Source organism: Entelurus aequoreus, linkage group LG13, assembly GCF_033978785.1.
Source record: "Entelurus aequoreus isolate RoL-2023_Sb linkage group LG13, RoL_Eaeq_v1.1, whole genome shotgun sequence".
NCBI classification, from domain to species: domain Eukaryota; kingdom Metazoa; phylum Chordata; class Actinopteri; order Syngnathiformes; family Syngnathidae; genus Entelurus; species Entelurus aequoreus.
This window is the reverse complement of record NC_084743.1, coordinates 44426045-44443488: the sequence shown is the minus strand read 5'-3', so window position 1 is coordinate 44443488 and position 17444 is coordinate 44426045. Positions and strand designations below refer to the sequence as shown.

Genomic DNA, 17444 nt, shown 5'->3' with positions numbered 1-17444 from the left:
TTGATCTACTCTTGGATGTTAGAAATATATATAATTTCTGCTGATTGATTGATTGATTGAGACTTTTATTAGTAGGTTGCACAGTGAAGTACATATTCCGTACAATTGACCACTAAATGGTAACACCCGAATACGTTTTTCAACTTGTTTAAGTCGGGGTCCACTTAAATTGATTCATGATACAGATATATACTATCATATATACTATCATCATAATACAGTCATCACACAAGATAATCACATTGAATTATTTACATTATTTACAATCAGGAGTGTGGAGGGGGGGTGGGGTGGGGGGGGGTGGGGATATGGACATCAAGTAGTGGACATAGAGAGAGAGAGAGAGAGAGAGAGAGAGAGAGAGAGATCAGAAGGCATAAGAAAAATAATCTGCATTTGATTGTTTACATTTGATTATTAGCAATCCGAGGAGGGTGTTAGTTTAGGGTTGTAGCTGCCTGGAGGTGAACTTTTATAGCGGTTTTGAAGGAGGATAGAGATGCCCTTTCTTTTATACCTGTTGGGAGCGCATTCCACATTGATGTGGCATAGAAAGAGAATGAGTTAAGACCTTTGTTAGTTCGGAATCTGGGTTTAACGTGGTTAGTGGAGCACCCCCTGGTGTTGTGGTTATGGCGGTCATTTACGTTAAGGAAGTAGTTTGACATGTACTTCGGTATCAGGGAGGTGTAGCGGATTTTATAGACTAGGCTCAGTGCAAGTTGTAACTCTGTCCTCCACCTTGAGCCAGCCCACTTTAGAGAAGTGGGTAGGAGTGAGGTGGGATCTGGGGTGGAGGTCTAGAAGTAACCTGACTAGCTTGTTCTGAGATGTTTGGAGTTTAGATTTGAGGGTTTTGGAGGTGCTAGGGTACCAGGAGGTGCATGCGTAATCGAAAAAGGGTTGAACGAGAGTTCCCGCCAGAATCCTCAAGGTGCTTTTGTTGACCAGAGAGGAAATTCTGTAGAGAAATCTCGTTCGTTGGTTAACCTTTTTGATTACCTTGGTTGCCATTTTATCACAGGAAAGGTTAGCCTCTAGAATGGAACCTAGGTAGGTGACCTCATCTTTCCTGGTGATGACACTGTCACCTACTTTTATGGTGAAGTGATTGACTCTCTTAAGTTTGATGTGGGACCCAAACAGGATGGATTCTGTTTTACCCAAGTGGATGGATAGCTTGTTGTCAGCGAGCCAGGTACAAGTTCTACAGAGCTCAGCACTGAGGATTTTCTCCACCTGTGACTTGTCCTTGCCGGATACCAGCAGGGCAGAGTCATCCGCAAACAAAAACAATTCACAGTCACATGCCGATGACATGTCGTTTATGTATATTAGGAACAGTAAAGGTCCCAATATACTGCCTTGGGGGACTCCACAGCTCACCGAGAGGGGGGGGGACACGGTGCCGTTCACCTCTACCACCTGCTCCCTCCCCTCCAAGTAAGACTGCATCCAGCTCCAAGAGGTTTTGTTAAATCCGATTGCTCTGAGCTTATCCAACAGTATAGCGTGGTTAACGGTGTCAAAGGCCTTCTGAAGGTCCAGCATGACCATGCCGCAGTATTTGCCCGCGTCCACCTCATGTTTGATGTGGTCGGTCAGATAGAGAAGGCATGTGTCAGTGGAGTGGTTAGTTCTGAAGCCGGATTGGAATTTGTACATGAGTTTATTAGTGGCAAGGTAACTATCGACCTGTTCATAAACTATTTTCTCCATTACTTTCGAAATGGAGCTGAGAATAGAAACAGGTCGGTAGTTGCCAGGTTCCAATTTGCTTCCTTTTTTAAAGAGGGGAGTTACTCTTGCTATCTTAAAATCTTTTGGTACTTGGCCTTGTGTAATTGATAGGTTTATTATGTGCGTGATGATCGGGGCAATGATGGAGGCAGAGTCCCTGAGGAATCTGGAGGGAATATTATCAAGGCCGGTGGCCTTGTTAGGGTGGAGCGCGCTCAATTTTTTAAACACCTCATCAGCTGTGACCATTTCTAATTTGAAATCATTGTTGGATACTCCTAGCTTTCTGTAGAAGGCTTTAATGTGTTCTACACCAAAGCGACCAGAGTGGTGGGACAGCTTGTTGACAAGAGTTGCAGCTATGCTGGTGAAAAAGGCGTTAAGTCTGCTAGCTACCTCCATTTTGTCTGTAATGAGGGAGTCACCCTCCTTGATGCTGATGTTGGTGAGTCTTGTTTTAAGTTTCTGGCTGCAACCAGGAAGCTGGTTGTTGAGAATTTTCCAGAGCTCACGTGGCTTATTCGTGTTTTCCTCTATTTTGTCGTTAATGTAATTTTTTTTTAAGGATTTAGTCAGGTTGGTTGACTTATTTCTTAATTTATTGCATTGCTTTTTGAGAGTTGAAAGGAGTAATTTGAGGTTGATATTATTGGGTTGTTTATCTACTTCTGTTTTACATTTTTGGTATTCAGAGTATTTCCTGTCTCTGTCTTTTATGGCAGCTAATAGGTCCGGATTCATCCATGGTTCCGAGCGGGCTTTGATCCTGACTGTTTTCAAGGGAGCCATGTCATTTAGTATCTTTAGGAACGCCGTTTTGAAGCGATCCCAAGCGACATCGACCAGGTTGCTCGCGAGCACAGGGGACCAGTCCCACTCATCTAATTTTAAATTGAAATTGTCATTGGAGTATTTTTTGAGGGATCTGGATTGGGCTGTTATGTGGCCATTGGCTTTAGGTTTAGCTATTTTACGGGTGCAGAAGGTTAGATAGTGGTCGCTAAGACCACAGATCATGACCCCACTATTTTTTATTTTAGGCAGGTCTGAAGTGAGAATGAGATCTATGGTTGATTGGGTGGAATCACACACCCTTGTGGGTAGCGCTATTAGCTGGGAAAGACCGTGCAGATTACAAAACTTGCTGAAGGATCTGAAGACAGGCGCATCTTTGCGTTGAATATCTGTGTTCAGATCCCCAGTTATAATTTTCTCCATGTTGTCTGTCCCCACCAAGCATTCTTCCAAAGCCCCATAGAAATCACTCTGATTAGGGGGTCTGAGTGATGTATTTTAGTATCAGCCTGGTAGCTAATTCATACGACTTCAAGCAAATACTGTACACACATTTTCGAAAAGCAACGATCAGTTTTTCAAGTTTATTGCAAACAGGGATAAAACACAATGATATACATTTCTGTAAATGTGGCAGTGTTAGTTACAGGGCTAATTAGTCAGCTATAGCTAGCAAGCGATAGTCACAATCTACTCAGATGTAATGTTACAACTTAATAACAAACTCTACTTTTACTTTTTGAAAGAGTAATGCTCATTTTGGATTAACATTGTTATCAATTAGTTTTCAGTCTAAAGGTCTGCATAATATTATTAATAAATGAAGACATGCACCTGGGAATAGGTTGATTGGCAACACCAAATTGGCCCTGTGGTTGTTCTAATAGCTTAGCGACTTTGACGAGGTGTGTCCAAATCCAACATTATCATTGGACATTGATCTGATACCAGCAAAAAACAACAACAAACAAGTATCGGGTTATATTGGCTTGCATCTAAAATCTCCAATACAGGCACTTCGATGCAAATTTCCCTATAGCGAGTTTACTTGTGAACGATCAGTGAACATCTAAATGTCCTCCAATAAACACACAAGTTTGGTATTTTCCTGTATTTTAGTGAAGTCATTTACAATAGGTAAACATGGTAGGCTATAGGCTACTAGGAGCTAGCAACTACACACCAGTTAAGCACACAGTAGCATACAAGCTAGACATACATAAAGGGTGTCCTTGATTGAACTATATTACAGTCTAAAACAGCACATTTCTCAATATAGGAAAGTATTAAATAATTACAGTTGCATATTACTTACAGATACAAAGTATCCAAGGCAGAAGTGTATTAGAAAGTATCCAGTAACAAACATGTTTTCATCAATTAACTTATTGCGTCATGAGCTTAACTTAATTATGGTGACCACTAGGTGTTGCCAAAACAACAATTACCACTCCACTTCAAGTTAAAGACAGCATAGATCCATTCCAGAAGGTGAATGATAGTGATTTTCGGAGCTACCATTGTCTACTTCCTACAAAATATCAAAAGTATGTGGGATTTTTTCTAGTATTGTATGTATCGGCCAGTAATCAACACTCCAATATCGGTATCGAATTGGATGTGAAAAAGTTTTATCTGGACACTCCTAATATTGACCTACATTAGATCGTTTTTAGGAGATTTAGGAGACTAGAGCACTGATTCCCAACCACTGTTGTGTAGCAAGTTATTAAATTTTACTAAATTGAAATTACAATGATTATTTATTGAGTACAAAAATAGTATATTTGTTCAAACATCCATGCCAACGGCGTACAGTGACAGGCAGACCAATTACATGCTCTTCTACCAGATGGCAAAAGGTTCTTAAGTAACCTGTGTATCCACCCGTTGCCATTCATAACTGTTTGTTTGGTGGTGTGTGAGTTTTTGAATGTAAAAAAAAAGCACTGACTAAATAAAGCTTGCAAAACACAGGCATAGAGAATATATGAAATACAACTCTTCTGGATCAGACAACCTGCTTAATAATGCCAATTTAACATCAATATTATATAGATGGATGAATATTTAAGGTACTGACAATTAGATTAAATGAGTAATCTATTAGTTTATATTACAAAGTATTTTGGTAGATGGGTAAAATTGTCGACAAACCCTTTTTTTTTGGTCAAAAATAATGGTGGAGATTTTTATTAAACTTTTTGTGTCTTCCAGATTTCTCTGTTTTACAACATCCCGACACCCACCGATGTCACGACTCTCAGCGTCAGTGTGAAGACAGAAGCTAACTGCAGGAGCCTATCTGACAGACACAAACTCACCCTGAATCTAAAATCCCTGTAAGAAATCCTTAACTCAATGTCTTTTAAACAAGGGTGTCCGTAAAATATCTGAAAAGAACATCTAGTCTTTATGTTGTATGTGATATAACAGCAAATGTGTGTAATATGTACCGTAATTTCCAGACTACAAGCCACACCTGCCAAATTTTTAGAATAATATTTTTTTTCCCGTAGCCGCACCGGACTATAAGCCGCAGATATAAATCGGTACCTTGTGAAATTAAGTATTCACAAAGAAAAATGTTGTAAAAGTTTATTTACCCTTATTGCTTCAAAGCGGTGCCTGTAACATGGCAGTGAAAAGGAAAAGAAAAGTAAACACAGAAAAGTAAAAGTAATTGATGTATTTATTCATCTTTTATGAGATGAATAAGATTTTCTCCTGTTTTAATAAGGTTCAATGTGTTTATCAGGATTCTTCTTTCTTGTACTTTGTACACACTTTGAGTTTGTGGATCATTTTAGTACATTGTTTGATTTATTTGTTTAAACCATTCCATAATTATCCGTTGGCAAAGAAAAATCCATATATTAGCTGCACCTTTGTTTAAGCTGCAGGGTTCAAAGCTTGGGAAAAAGTAACGGTTTAAAGTCCGTAAAGTGCAGTAATAATCTATATTAGGGCTGAAACCAAGTAGCTGAGCAACCAAATGTTCAAATACACTTCAATAAGTTTACTGTACTGTGGACACTGTACTTTAGTGGTCTTGAACGCAATATACCTGGGGGCCATTTTAGTTTAAGAGTTTGTGCCCCTGGTGTACTTAGTTCCTGAGGTGAGGGTACAAATGTTGAGAGTGTAATGCTGTCCCGAATCCATTACTTTCATTGTTTGTTTACTTGCTTCTTCTTCTTCTCTACTTTTTAATTATAAATTTGACACAACATTTTTACAGACTTTGGGATCCTCGCCCCACCCCATAAAAATATATATTTTTTACGCTTCTCGATTGTACAATACTTAGAAATATATTGTTGACTTTTTCTTGCTCTGCTAAGTAGCCAAGAGGGTGACAAATGACTATATTATTCATTGTGCACGTATGTACTCAAAAGGCTAAGGATGTGTCTCAATATGTGTACTTACACGTAGTCGTTAGAGTGCAGAAGTGCGTTCACACTGTAAAGTACGCAGATGCTGCACTTCTAACGGTGAGTGTGCAATGATAAAATAAACACTACGCACAATAGGCGCCATCTTCTTGGCCATGTACTAGTAGACTCACGTGGTTGCAATTTTCTATTGAAAGGAGAGAAAAAGAAGACAAAGCAGGTACATTTTGTCATTTACAATCAGTGCACAGCGACAGTAATGCATTTGACACACTACTACACTGTCAACATGTGGGCACTCAGAAACTAAGTACACAGTAAACCAACTGAAGTGTACTGATGGAAGTACAGTATTCCATTTGGAAATGTGTAGGAATATTTTCCCATTTTGGATGTTTTTCTATGATTCTATGTTAGATACAGCGGGAAAGAGAGCAGCACCAACATGGTGATCCTGGAAATCAATCTGCTGTCTGGATTTAAAGCTCAGCCACAGTCTTTGGAGGAAGTGAGTTATTAGCACAGCAGAATAGCGACTTAGTTTTCGTGTCATTTAATAAACGCTATCATCTTCTTACAGCTCAAAGGTGGCGTGCTGGTTGATCGAATTGAGGAGAAGGAAAACCAGGTGCTCGTGTATCTGGATGAGGTGAGGGGAACAAGTGATGATAGTACTAAAAATTCACATTTATTTATTTATTTTACCAATTCTAACATTCAATGCCGTATATTTGTCGTCAAACAGCTACCGAAGGACAAACCGATTTACCACAGCTTGGAGTTAGTACAAGACATCTCAGTGCAGGGCCTGAAACCAGCTGTGGTCAAGATCTACGACTATTACCAGACAAGTAAATCATTTACACACGCTTCTGCCCAGACCATGAACACAACACATTGCCACTACTCTTTGGCTGTTTTACATTTACATGTTATTTTCTTAAGTATAAAAACTACTTGTTATACTTTGTTCTTTAGGTGACCAAGCTGAGGCAACCTACAATTACCCTTGTGTGGAAGGTAAAAACCCTTTCTTTCAACTTCCTTGTGTATTAGGGATGTCCCGATACAATTTTTTCACTTTCAATAATGGAGCGTTGAGCAATGGCCAAAACCGATATAGATTGGATACGCTATGAGCATGAATCATTAATGATTTTATTATTTTTTAGTAAGAATGTTAGAAAAGCCTTGATCAACTGAAATTACTCAAGAGAAAAATTATAGGTAGGAAAAACACAAACCTATTTATTATTAACCATCTGGAATTGACATATCCATCCATCCATATGCCCTCTTTATTTAATTTGAAGTGGAGTTGTAATTGTTTTTGGTGACACCTAGTGGCCACAAAAATGTATTGAGTTAAGCTCATGACTCCGTAAGTTGAATGATGTTGGCACATTTGTTATTGGACAATTTTTAGATGCGCTTATGCATTGGAGACTTTGTATCTTTAAGTACAGTAATATGACACTACAATTGTTTGACACATGTTTATATTGACAAATGGCGTGTTAATTTAGACTGCAATATTTTTCAATTAAAGACACTTATGCATGTGTAGCTTGTGTGCTATTGTGTGCTTAGCTGTTGTGTAACTGCTAGCTCTGTAGCCCATAGCCTTCCATAATACCTTTTGGAAATGACTTGTGTGCTTATTGGAGGACATTTAGCTTTTAACTGACTGTTCATCAGTTTTGCATAAGTAAGCACGATGCAGGGAACGCCTACTGTATATTGGACATTTTAGATGCAAGTTTTTTTCGTGTGCAAATGTTTGTAACTGAAAACAATGTGGTGATTATTAAATATGATTGTTTTTTTGTTGCAGGTTGAAGCCAGTCTTGATTTTGTCTCAGGACCTGTACATCTCCATGTCTATTTGTGGAGTGATTCACACAGTTGACACTTTGTGCAGAGCATTTTAAATGACTACTGTGTAATACTCACATTGACAATGAAATAAAGCATTCAATATTATAAATATTCGTTCTGTTGATTTAATTTTTGTCATTTATGCTGTTGCAAATGCCAAAAAAATAACTAAAGCATTATGTTCTGGGGTCTATTGGAGGCTGGTGGGCGATACTGAAACTTGTGATATCAATTCCATACCAAGTAAATATGGGGCCAGTAATGCCAATACTGTTCCTGATATGTTTTACTTCAAAACTTTCAAGATCATTGAATGATTTTGTGATTTTATTATAATAAAAATGCAATACTTACTTTTGAAGATCTCATTAAATATAATTGTTTGGTATTAAAATGTATTTAAGGCCTGGTTTCTTCTCCAACCAATAAATATATCATATACAGTTCTTCACTATCCTGGACCACAAGGGTCATATCCAGGGAAGACAGCGACATATCAGTGAGAAAATCGTTCTCTTAACTTTAGGAATACTTGGCCAACTGTTACGTGTGGGTCGCAGCTTACTGCGCGGTTCGTTCTCCCGGGATGCAAACGGACGACTCCGGACAGGACTTGCAGGTAGGAACATGATTTAATCTTGAACAAATCAAAGAGGAACACAAAACAGAAAACAAACCGACGGAACAAGGTGCCGATCGCACTTGAAGCTAGACACTTAGCATGGGTTAGGAGACAAGCAAAACTTACGTAACAGTAGCGTGACGCAAACAAAGAAGCCAGACCGACTGACTGGCAAAGGCAGGCTTAAATAATGTCTCTTGATTAGCAACAGGTGAGCATCCCGAACCCAAGAGGCAGGTGAAAATAATATGTAACCATGGTAACAACTCAGAGGTGCACAAACAGGAACTAAAGGAGTCCAAAACTAACAGAAAACACAAAACATGATCTGGACCACGAATCATGACAGATTCCCCCCTTAAAGACAGATTCCAGATGTCCAAAAAAAAAAAAACACAAGTTCAAGAGTCACGGGAGGGCGGAGGGAGGACTTGGCGATGAGTCGCCAAGCCAGGTGTCCCCGAATCCCCCGAAGACAAGTCAAGTGGCGGCGGCTAGTGGAACGCCGTTGCAGCCGGCGAGGCAGGCGACACGGGAACGGCCACATCCATGGCCGACGGGGAGGTGGACGTGAGTGACGCCAGAACCTCAGCAGTCTTTGAGTCCTGCCCCCAAGTCCTGGGCGTCGCTGCTATTGGCGCCAAAGGCGTCCATGAACCATCCAGCGACGAGGAGGCACGTACGTCGTCTGCGAGGCAGGCGTGGAAGCAGCAGACGTCGACAAGGCAGGCGTGGAAGCAGCAGACGTCGTCGGGGCAGGCGTGGAAGCAGCAGACGTCGGCGGGGCAGGCGTGGAAGCAGCAGACGTCGGCGGGGCAGGCGTGGAAGCAGGTACTGGTGCTAGCCGTGGTGCGGCAACCGGTGCTAACCGTGGTGCGGCAACCGGTGCTAGCCGTGGTGCGGCAACTGGTGCTAGCCGTGGTGCAGGAAGGGTTGCTAGCCTTGGTGCAGGAAGGGTTGCTAGCCTTGGAGCAGGAAGGTTTGCTAGCCTTGGAGCAGGAAGGGTTGCTAGCCTTGGAGCAGGAAGGGGTGCTAGCCTTGGAGCAGGAACAGGAACGGGTGCTAGCCTTGGAGCAGGAACAGGAACGGGTGCTAGCCTTGGAGCATGAAGGGTTGCTAGCCTTGGAGCAGGAACGGTTGCTAGCCTTGGAGCAGGAACAGGAACTGGTGCTCGAACCAGTCGTGGAGCCGGTACTGGCCGTGACTTTGGTGGAGGTGGCCTAGCTGAGGGTTGCGGCTTGGCATGCCGAAGAACTGGTGGTGGTTGCCGGGCCGGAGGTTGCTGCCTGGCTGGGCGCAGCTGAGCCACCACACTAGCACAGCTCCCGGCACTAACCCCCCCCCCCCCCCCCTCAAAAAGCGGATACCAGACACCAGGGGCGTCACTAGCTTTTAAGGACAGGGGGGGCTTAGCCCCCAGGAGATGCACAGGATGCGAGCGAACGTAGCGCACGAGCACAAAACTTCACAAACGGCTAACAAAGACTTAAAAATGATTAATTGTTATTATTATTATTTCAGTCGGTTTATTTTCAGTCTGTGTTCAGTACAACAGCAAACATGGACATGCTAAGAGGAAGGAAGACAGCTCCAGTGTGGACTCAGAAGACGCAACTGGGCTCTGGGTACGTGCAGGCTTCCTGCGGAAGACGTCGGTGGCGAGGGAGAGGCCTGGCTAGCAGCTAGCAGCAGCTAGCAGAAGCAAGACCACCTCGCGACGACGGGACCGGTAGGTGACGGCAGCGGCGAGTGACGGCAGCGGGGCGGCGAGGTAGAGGCCCGGCTAGCAGCCAGCAGCAGTGGGACCACCACCCCGCCACCTCACGGCGGCGAGATCGACAGCTTTCTTGCGGCGGCGTGTGATAGCAGCAGAGCGGCGAGGGAGAGGCCCGGCTAGCAGAAGCGGGACCACCTCGCGACGACGGGACCGGCAGGTGATGGCGGCGGCGAGTGACGGCAGCGGGGCGGCGAGGGCGAGGCCCGGCTAGCAGCCAGCAGCAGTGGGACCACCACCTCACGGCGGCGAGAGCGACAGCTTTCGCGCGGCGGCGTGTGACAGCAGCAGAGCGGCAAGGGAGAGGCCCGGCTAGCAGCTAGCAGCAGCTAGCAGAAGCAGGACCACCTCGCGACGACGGGACCGGGGACAGCCTTGGCTGAAGGCGGTAAACACCCGCGACAGCCAAAATCAACATGGGGCCAAAGAAGGTGCTCTCTCCTGATGAAGGTGAGGAGATAAGGCGATCACTTGCATTTTTAACAGCAGAGGTATCAGCCATTAAGCAGTACCAACAGACAATTATGCAGCTGGTGGAGGAGGTAAAAATTCTACGAGTCGAGAATGATGCAAAAACTTTACAAATAGAACAGTTAACAGACCGAGTGGATGAACTGGAACAATACACAAGAATAAATGACGTTATTTTGACCGGGCTTAATATTAAGCCCCGTTCATATGCTCGGGCGGTGACCGCCAATGGTGGAGAAGAGCCCGGGAATTTGGACATCTCCACAGAGAGGCAAGTGGCAACATTCATGGAGTCAAAAGGCATATTCATGGACATGGCAAATGTGGAAGCTTGCCACCCACTCCATAAGAAGAAAGATAATTCGGCACCAGTAATAATAATGAGATTTGTCAATAGGAAACATAAAACCGCATTACTAAAACAAGGGAGGAAGCTGAAAGGAACAGACATGTACATAAATGAACATTTAACAAAGAAAAACGCAGACATAGCCAGAAAAGCACGTAGCTTAAGAAAACAAGGAAAAATACAACAAACATGGACAGCAAACTGTAAAATATTTATTAAACTAAATGGAACACCAGAGGAAGCAAGAGGAATAGTCATAAGGAAAATAGCAGAGCTGGATAAATATCAATAACGATAAAAAAATTAAACACAACCATGACACAAACAAACAATAATCAATCAAACAGAGAATTTATAACCTTTTCCAGCACCGACTATAACAGGACGGAATTGGACAGTGCTATAGATCCAGACATACATTTTTTTTCTCACATGGACAATAATTGTTTATATTATACAGAAGTACAGTACAACACCAACATTAATTCCAATAACAAACTGTCAATTATTTATATTAACTGCAGAAGCTTGTATGCCAATTTTAACAATATGAAATTATTTTTGGAACACTTTAAAGAACCTTTCAAAATTATCGCTGTATCAGAGACATGGATGGATCCAAAAAAAGGAATGGACTTTGGACTAGAAGGATATGAACTCAATTATATTAATAGAGTAAATAAGAATGGAGGCGGAGTTGCTGTATATGTGATGAAGGACTTCCATTACAAGGTGGTAAAAGACATGTCACTGGCTATTGACAATGTTTTAGAGTGTATAACCATTGAGATATGTCATGAAAGAAATAGAAATGTATTGATCAGTTGTATATATAGGGCACCCAACTCAAGTATTGAAGGATTTGAAGACTGGATTAAGGGAACTTTCAATGGAATCAGTCAAAAAGTACTCTTTTTATGTGGAGACTTCAACATTGATCTCTTGAACCCCAACAAGCAAAAGTCCATTAATGATTTCACAGATACAATGTATAGTATGAGTTTGTATCCTCAAATCACAAGGCCAACCAGAATTGCAAGTCACAGTGCTACACTTATTGACAATATATTCACTAATGTCTTTGATAATAATATAACAAGTGGACTGTTAACAACCGACATCAGCGACCATCTGCCAGTCTTTACTATTTATGATGGGAACTACAGGAAGAAGAACATTGACAAAAAAACATTTCAAAGACTATGTACAGAGGAAGGAATGATTTTCTTCAAGAAGGATCTGAGGAAACAAATTTGGGACAATGTATATAATGAAGATGATGTAGATGATGCATATGGGAATTTTGTCAACACCTTTCTAACACTCTATGATAAACATTGCCCATGGAAAGAACGTAGTAAGAAGCAAAAGAAAAACAACCAACCGTGGATGACAAAAGGACTGAAAAATGCTTGTCACAAAAAAAACACAATGTATCGAATATTTATAACACAAAGATCTATAGAGGCAGAAAATAAGTGTAAGAAATATAAAAACAAGCTAATTGGTATACTACGAACATGTAAGAAGGAATGCTACAGTCAATTATTAAACAAGAACAAAAACAACATGAGAGCAACATGGGGCATCCTAAATAGCATCATTAAAAATGGTGCTAAGAAAGATTACCCCCAGTACTTTCTAGATGGACATACAAAAAATGACAATATGAACCAAATAGCTGAACGTTTCAATGATTATTTTGTTAATATCGGAACAAATCTGGATCAAAGAATTCCAAATGCAGATGATGGGTCAGTTGAGGACTTGAGTGAGCTCATAGACAGAAATCCCAATTCCATGTTTCTTAAAAGTGTAACAAAAGAAGAAATAATCAAAATTGTAAAAAATTGTAAATACAAGACTTCAACTGACTGTCATGGAATAGATATGGTAACGATAAAAAAGGTTATAGAAGACATTTCAGAACCTCTGACATATATCACCAATGTATCATTTTTAACCGGAAAATTCCCAGACAAAATGAAAATTGCAAAAGTCGTACCAATCTATAAGAATGGAGACGTACACCAGTTTACTAACTACAGACCAGTTTCATTACTTCCACAATTCTCCAAAATCATGGAAAAATTATTCAATAGTCGATTAGATTTATTTATTAACAAAAGTGGGACGCTCGTGGAGAACCAATATGGATTTCGAGCAAATATCTCAACATCAATACCATTAATTAAAATAACAGAGGAAATTACCAATGCAATAGATGGTAAAGAATGTGCGGCAGCAGTATTCATGGACTTAACAAAAGCATTTGATACAATTAATCATGATATTTTAATACAAAAATTAGAACGATATGGCATCAGAGGTTTGGTATTGAACTGGGTAAGAAGCTATTTAACCAACAGGAAGCAATATGTGAAGATGGGTGAAAATATGTCAACACGGCTAGATATATCCTGTGGTGTGCCGCAGGGATCAATACTGGGACCAAAATTGTTTAATCTTTATATAAACGACATTTGTAAAGTTACAAAGGACTTAAAGTTAGTTTTATTTGCAGATGATACAACTGCTTTCTGTTCAGGAGAGAACACACAGAAGATAATACAAATAATAACAGAAGAAATGAACAAATTAAAAAGATGGTTTGACAAAAACAGACTATCTTTGAATCTCAGTAAAACTAAAATAATGCTATTTGGCAATAGTAGGAAAGAGCATCATACGCAAATACAAATAGACGGAGTAGACATCGAAAGGGTAAAAGAAACCACATTTTTGGGAGTATTAATAGATGATAAAATGAACTGGAAATCTCATATACAAAACATACAACATAAGGTAGCAAAAAACATTTCAATAATGAATAAAACAAATCACGTCCTGGGCCAAAAATCACTTCATGTTCTCTACTGCTCGCTAGTGTTACCATATCTGACTTATTGTGCAGAAATATGGGGAAATAACTACAAATGTGCGCTACATTCGTTAACCATGTTACAAAAAAGATCAGTTAGAATAATACATAATGTTGGATATAGAGAACATAAAAACCCTTTATTTATTAAGTCAAAAATATTAAAGTTTGGTGATTTGGTAAAATTGCAAACAGCTAAAATGATGTACAAAGCAATCTATAACCTGCTACCAAAGAATGTACAACATTTCTTCTCAACTAAAGAGGAGAAATATAACCTTAGAGGAAAAAATAATTTAAAACATTTATATGCACGTACAACACTTAAAACTTTTAGCATAACAGTATGTGGAATTAAATTATGGAATGGATTAAGTAAAGAAGTTAAAAATTGTACTGACATGATCCAGTTTAAGAGGTTGTTTAAATTAATAGTGCTTACAAAGTACAAAGAAGAAGAATTATGAGAAAAACTTCCAACCTTATTGAAAATATTCTTCATCTCAGTATGTTAATAATGACTGAATTAATTAATTACATATTACAAACGGTTGTATATACTAATTCATAGATGTTATTTTATTATATAAAAAGGTCAGTAAATGATTTTATATAATTGTAAATGCTTTGAAGTGGGAAAGGGGTAGGATTAAATAAGCTTTGCTTCTTCCTACTCCTTTTCGGGCATGATGTAAATGAAATGATATGAAATTGTGTGATGTATTATGATGTAAATGTGTTCATGTTCGAAATAAACTAAAAGAAAGAAAGAAAGAAAGAACATGGGTTTGCACAGTGACATTTTGTTTACAGCATCAACAAGAAACAATTACTTGCATGATCCTTCAAGATACACTGAAACACAATGAAAGTCATGGCATTAGTTGTTATTCATTCACAACATAGAGGCTAATGCCACGACTTTCGCTCACAATACAATAATTGTCTGTTCCCAAATATTTTGAAGTTGCACAGATTACATTTTGGGCACATATGTGACTAAAATGGTTGTAAATTCAAGCCCTGGAAATATTACTTAATTACTTGAATTAAAGCAATATCTGGATCGGGATAATTTGGCTTATATATAATATATTTATGTATACGTATATATTATGGCAAGCCATTAAGGAAATTAAATATATATGGAAGTCTGAATAGAAATGAGAAACGTTTATATATACTGTAAATAAGAAAGACTGCTGATATGAAAAGAGCCAAAGCTGGCAAAGAGCTGAGGGACCATCTTCAAAGTGCAGTGCTGAAACAAATAATGTAAACAATAAAATGTAACTTCCAGGGTTTGAGATTAACGTAGTCCCGTCGTCCTGTGGACGGTAAAAAAAATGCACGGGACGAAATTAAATGCTCCCCGGGATGATGGCTTTTAACCATTTTTTTTCTTTTTCTTTTTATGTATTTATTCATTTTACATTTTATATTAAATGTCTTAGTTTTTCCTCCCTCTGAAAATCCTATGAAATGTTTAACAAGCCATCCTATAATAATACAACAGCTATTATTGTAACAATACAAAAAAACAAATATATTTAATGATGTTTTTTTCATTATTTTAACAATAGGCTATATATATTACTTTATATAGATTCTACAAGAAACACAAAACTTAAAAACTAAATTATTTACAATTGCAGACACAAGGTTTTGTGCAGCTTCACTCATTGTAAAGGAAGACGGAAGTCCACGCAGGAGAAAAATGACTACAAAGATGGTATTTGGGTTTTTATATATATATATATATATATATATATATATATATATATATATATATATATATATATATATATATATATATATATATATATATATATATATATATATATATATTAGGGCTGTGAATCTTTGGGTGTCCCACGATTCGATTCAGAATCGATTCTTGGGGTCACGATTCGATTCAAAATCTTTTTTTTTTTCAATTCAACACGATTCTCGATTCAAAAACGATTTTTTATTTTTTTTTATTTTTAAATGAAAACAATACACAACAATACCATAATAATGCAATACAATTTCCAAACAAAACCCAATTTTGCTGCCGGTGGTGTTAGTGGATGATCCTTTTCCTCTGATAACTGTGGGTGGTGTCTGTCCAAGTGAGCGCGGGGATTTGAAGTATTCCCAAAATACTTAACTTTAGCGTTGCAAAGTCTGCAAATTGCATGAGTCATGTCAAGCCCTTTCTTGCCACGGTAAAATCCAAAGTGTCTCCTAACGTTTGCTTTCAAAGCCCGCGGAGGCGGTTGTATTTCTTTAGGCTGCTCTGTGTCTTTTTCTTTTACCTGCATTTTAGCGGCAACACAACAACACTACACTGTACACTCCCCTTAGTACTAGCTAGCCACCAGGTAGCAACGCTGCTTATTGCGCAATACCTACGGTAGCCCAGAAGGCACATGCACATTGCCGGGAGCGGGGGAAGAAAATTGATTTTTGAAAAATGAGAATTGATACTGAATCATACGACGTGAGAATGGCAATTTGAATTCAAATCGATTTTTTCCCACACCCCTAGCTGACATGCAAGCAGAGTAGTAGATTTTTGTAAAAAGCTTTTATAACTGTAAAGGACAATGTTTTATCAGCTGATTGCAATAATGTAAATTTGTTTTAACTATTAAATGAACCAAAAATATGACTTATTTTATCTTTGTGAAAATATTGGACAGTGTGTTGTCAAGCTTATGAGATGCGATGCAAGTGTAAGCCACTGTGACACTATTGTTCTTTTTTAAATTTTTTTCATAAATGTCTAATGATAATGTCAATGAGGGATTTTTAATCACTGCTATGTTGAAATTGTAACTAAAATTGATACTGTTGTTGATAATATTCATTTTTGTTTCACTACTTTTGGTTTGTTCTATGTCGTGTTTGTGTCTCCTCTCAATTGCTCTGTTTATTGCAGTTCTGAGTGTTGCTGGGTCGGGTTTGGTTTTGGAATTGGATTGCATTGTTATGGTATTGCTGTGTATTGTTTTGTTGGATTGATTAATTTTTTTTAAAATAAATAAAAATAATAATAATAAAAAAATAATAATAAAAAAATCGATTTTTTAAAAATGAAAATCGATTCTGAATCGCACAACGTGAGAATCGCGATTCGAATTCGAATCGATTTTTTCCCACACCCCTAATATATATATATATATATATATATATATATATATATATATATATATATATATATATATATATATATATATATATATATATATATATATATATATATATATATATATATATATATATATATATATATATATATATATATATATACACTACCGTTCAAAAGTTTGGGGTCACATTGAAATGTCCTTATTTTTCAATGAAGATAACTTTAAACTAGTCTTAACTTTAAAGAAATACACTTTATACATTGCTAATGTGGTAAATGACTATTCTAGCTGCAAATGTCTGGTTTTTGGTGCAATATCTACATAGGTGTATAGAGGCCCATTTCCAGCAACTATCACTCCAGTGTTCCAATGGTACAATGTGTTTGCAGAAGCTACAAA

General features: G+C 38.7%; 1 protein-coding gene across 1 annotated transcript in view; it reads left to right on the top strand.

Annotated features, from left to right (window-relative positions):
- The window catches only part of LOC133663867 (alpha-2-macroglobulin-like), a 34690-nt gene extending 26784 nt beyond the window's left edge, over positions 1–7906 (top strand). The window contains exons 31-36 of the mRNA XM_062068580.1: positions 4753–4877; positions 6351–6441; positions 6514–6582; positions 6679–6784; positions 6912–6953; positions 7768–7906. Coding sequence (XP_061924564.1) covers positions 4753–4877; positions 6351–6441; positions 6514–6582; positions 6679–6784; positions 6912–6953; positions 7768–7772 — 438 coding nt within the window. The 3' untranslated portion in view covers positions 7773–7906. The remainder of the gene's footprint in view (positions 1–4752; positions 4878–6350; positions 6442–6513; positions 6583–6678; positions 6785–6911; positions 6954–7767) is intronic.
- The last annotated feature ends 9538 nt before the right edge of the window (positions 7907–17444 follow it).